This window comes from Corvus brachyrhynchos, unplaced genomic scaffold, assembly GCF_000691975.1.
Source record: "Corvus brachyrhynchos isolate BGI_N302 unplaced genomic scaffold, ASM69197v1 scaffold298, whole genome shotgun sequence".
Taxonomy (NCBI): Eukaryota; Metazoa; Chordata; class Aves; order Passeriformes; family Corvidae; genus Corvus; species Corvus brachyrhynchos.
Window position 1 is genome coordinate 68,728 of NW_008239307.1, and position 3,122 is coordinate 71,849.

Consider the following 3,122-nt stretch of genomic DNA (forward strand, 5'->3'; position numbering starts at 1 on the left):
GAGGAATTTCTTCCTGGAAAGGCTTGGAAGGGGCTGCCCAGGGAATGGTGGAGTCCCCACCCCTGGAGGTGTCCAAGGAAGGACTGGACGTGGCACTTGGAGCTCTGGGCTGGTGACAGGGTGGGATCAGGCACAGGTTGGACTCGGTGGCCTTGGAGGCCTTTTCCAACCTCAACAATCCCAAATGGACGGGCCTGGAATGACCATTTGAAAGCAAACTCCTGTTCCTTAGGAATTCTGCCTCCGTTTCTCCCCTGCCCGAGGTTATCCACATCTGCCTGGGCTTGGATTTAGTCTGGGAATCACAACTCAACTGCCGGAATTTCATTACAAACAGCTGCTCCTGCCCTTTTCCTGATTTCCCTCAAAGGGGCTGAAACACCTCGGAGGATTTCCCCATAAATGCAGAGAAACCAACGGCTCTGGTTCGATTCCCTCTTCCCGTTGTGTGTCTGTGCTTGGCAGGAGCCTGGTGAGATTTTCCCTGGATATTTGGGTTATTGATGTCTTCCCGAGCTGCAGAACGATGGGATCCAGATTCCAGCCAGCAGTGACTCTTCCCATCCTTGTTTTCCTGCAGATCATTCCCGGGGTCACAGGTAATCCCTGGTTCTGTCCCAATCCCAATTTTATTTAGGAAGGGAATTCATTCCCAGCCTAAATCTGTTTGTTCTCCCAGCTCGTTTTCCTGGCATTCCCACATCCCAGTTGCCCACAGGAAGCGCTGATGGGAACTTTGATAAGCACCAACTCCCAAGGCCGTTCAAGGTCCCTTCCAACCCAAACCATTCCAGGGCTGGATGATCCCAGCATGGGCAATTTTCCCACCTCTCTCTCCTCGCAGGCCAGTACAGCATAATTCCTCCTGACAGCCCCGTCCTTGGAGTCGTCGGGGATGGAGCCGTCCTGCCCTGCCAGTTACAAGGCAGAATAATCCCAGAGAAACTTTCCATCCAGTGGATCTTCTCTGGGAGCTCCACAGAAAGTGCAGTGGCCACTTTTGATGGGAAAAATCCTCAAAATCCATTTCTGGAGTTCGCGGGCTATCGGGGCAGGACGGAGTTTTTCCCATCGGAATTCCACTGGGGAAATCTCTCCCTTCTCCTGAAGAACGTCCGTCCCTCGGACAAAGGGAAATACACCTGCAGCGTCTTCCTAGACAACTGGTACAATGAGGTTGTGGTGGAACTGGATGTGGCAGGTGGGTGCCAGGGAAGGAATTCCTGCTTTTTCCTGACACTGAGCCGTGCCGTAAATCAAATCTCTCCTGATGGGAGAGCGTTTTAAAATTCTTCCCAGGAGTTAGCACGAGAGACAAATGGAGACTTTTCCTGGAGTTTCACTGCTGCCAGATAGTTGTTTATTAAGTCTTATCAGAGAAAGTGAGTCACTAGTGTGACCCAGGCATAACACAGAGCAGAGAATGCAGGAGAAAAGTCTAATTATCAAATTGACACGGCCTTTTAAAGATAATTTAACCAATGGTTACTAAAAACATATATTATTTTCACTTTCCTCTCAATTATTCAGTAACATGGCCAGGAACTGTGGAATTTTTTGTCCAATCATCTCAAATTACTTTTACTGCAGAATATGGAGTGGTAGAAGAAGGAGAAGAAGGTTTGGAGACCAACAACAATCCTCCATTTTGATGTTTTTTGCTCTTACCTATTTACTACAAAGAGAAGCCCAAAACCTCTAAATTTTCACCCTGTGACAATCTCACATAGTAGTCTATCACCTAATTCACACCACTGTATTTTCTAGTTCTTGTCTGATCGTAGGCAGTTTTTTCCAAGGTTGGAGGTCAAAACAGTGTTGTTTGGGGGTAAAAACCCTTCAAAACAGGCAGAGAAATATTCTCAGCCCTCTGGGTTCCTACATTCTCCCATGAAATCAGAGGGATCTCCGTGACGGAGATATTTGGGTTATTGATGTTTTACCAAGCTGTGGAATGATGCAGGTCCACATTGCGACTGTTCCCATCCTTGTTTTCCTGGAGTTGACTTGTTGGGTCTCAGGTATATCCTGATTTTTTCCTGATCACAATTGGGTTTTGGAAGTTCAATTCCCTGGGAGTCGCCTGGAGGAAATTCCAAGGGTAAAAGTAGGATGTTTCCTGGGTTGGGATAAGAACAGTTTAATAACTGAAATCAACCCAAATCAAAACAGGAAAAACTGGGAGGAAAAGGAAAATGACACAAAGAGAGAGAAAGAAAAGCCATGAAAAACAATGGACGGTTGGCATCATTCCCAAATCTGAGGCAGCTCCTCAGAGAAATTAACTCCATCCCAGCGGGAACCAGGATGGAGAGGAAGAGCCATTTCCCAGCAATTTAACGGGAATTAGAGTTGGAATCTGATTAATCTGCAAATTATCATGGAGAAATCCATGGAGACTTCCTGCCATGAGCCAGAGAATCCCGGGATGGGTTGGGTGGGAAGGACCCTGAAGCTCATCCTGTTCCATCCCCTTCCATGGGCAGAGGCACTTCCCACCATTCCAGGATGTTCCAAGCCTTGTCCAAGCTGGCCTTGGACACTTCCAGAGATGGGGCAACCACAGCTCCTCTGGGAATTCCATTCCAGCTCCCCTCCGCCCTCCCAGTAAAGAATTTCTTCCCAATATCCCGTTTGCTGAGGGAATTCCTTGTGTGCCCTTTGTTGGAGCTGGATTTTTCCCGTTGTGCAGCTCAGGGTGCCGAGCCCTCGGTTTTCCTGGATGGACACGCTGGGAACGGCATCAGCCTCTCCTGCAGATCCCAGGGATGGTTCCCGGCGCCCTCTGTGGTTTGGCTGGACAGCCAAGGCCAGACGCGGCCGGAGGAAGTGACCACTCGGAGCACTCCAGGCCCTTCCTCCGGCATCTTTGATGTCGTGAGTTCCATGAGCCTGGAGCCGGGATCGGACCGGGAAGTGTCCTGCAGGGTGGTCAACGAGGTGCTCAACACCACGCGGGAATCCCGAGTCCGGATTGCAGGTGAGTGACCCCTGAGGGATCAGCTGGGATCAGGTGGTGGCTGCTGTCCCTTGTGTCTCCATTGACCACGGAACGATCCTGGGCCTCGGGATCAGCCGGGATCGGGTGGGGGGTGGTGGTCATTTGCCCTTGGGGGGATCCC

At 50.1% G+C, this 3,122-nt stretch overlaps 1 protein-coding gene across 2 annotated transcripts in view; it reads left to right on the plus strand.

Moving 5' to 3' along the window:
* Positions 1-264: 264 nt before the first annotated feature.
* The window catches only part of LOC103620020 (butyrophilin subfamily 3 member A2), a 6,802-nt gene continuing 3,944 nt past the window's right edge, over positions 265-3,122 (plus strand). Inside the window, exons 1-3 of one of the 2 annotated variants that reach the window (XM_008638605.2) lie at positions 265-599; positions 845-1,201; positions 2,693-2,980. In XM_008638605.2, the coding sequence (XP_008636827.2) occupies positions 527-599; positions 845-1,201; positions 2,693-2,980 (718 nt within the window). In that variant the 5' untranslated portion in view covers positions 265-526. The remainder of the gene's footprint in view (positions 600-844; positions 1,202-2,692; positions 2,981-3,122) is intronic. The other variant, XM_017740648.1, reaches the window with a different exon arrangement.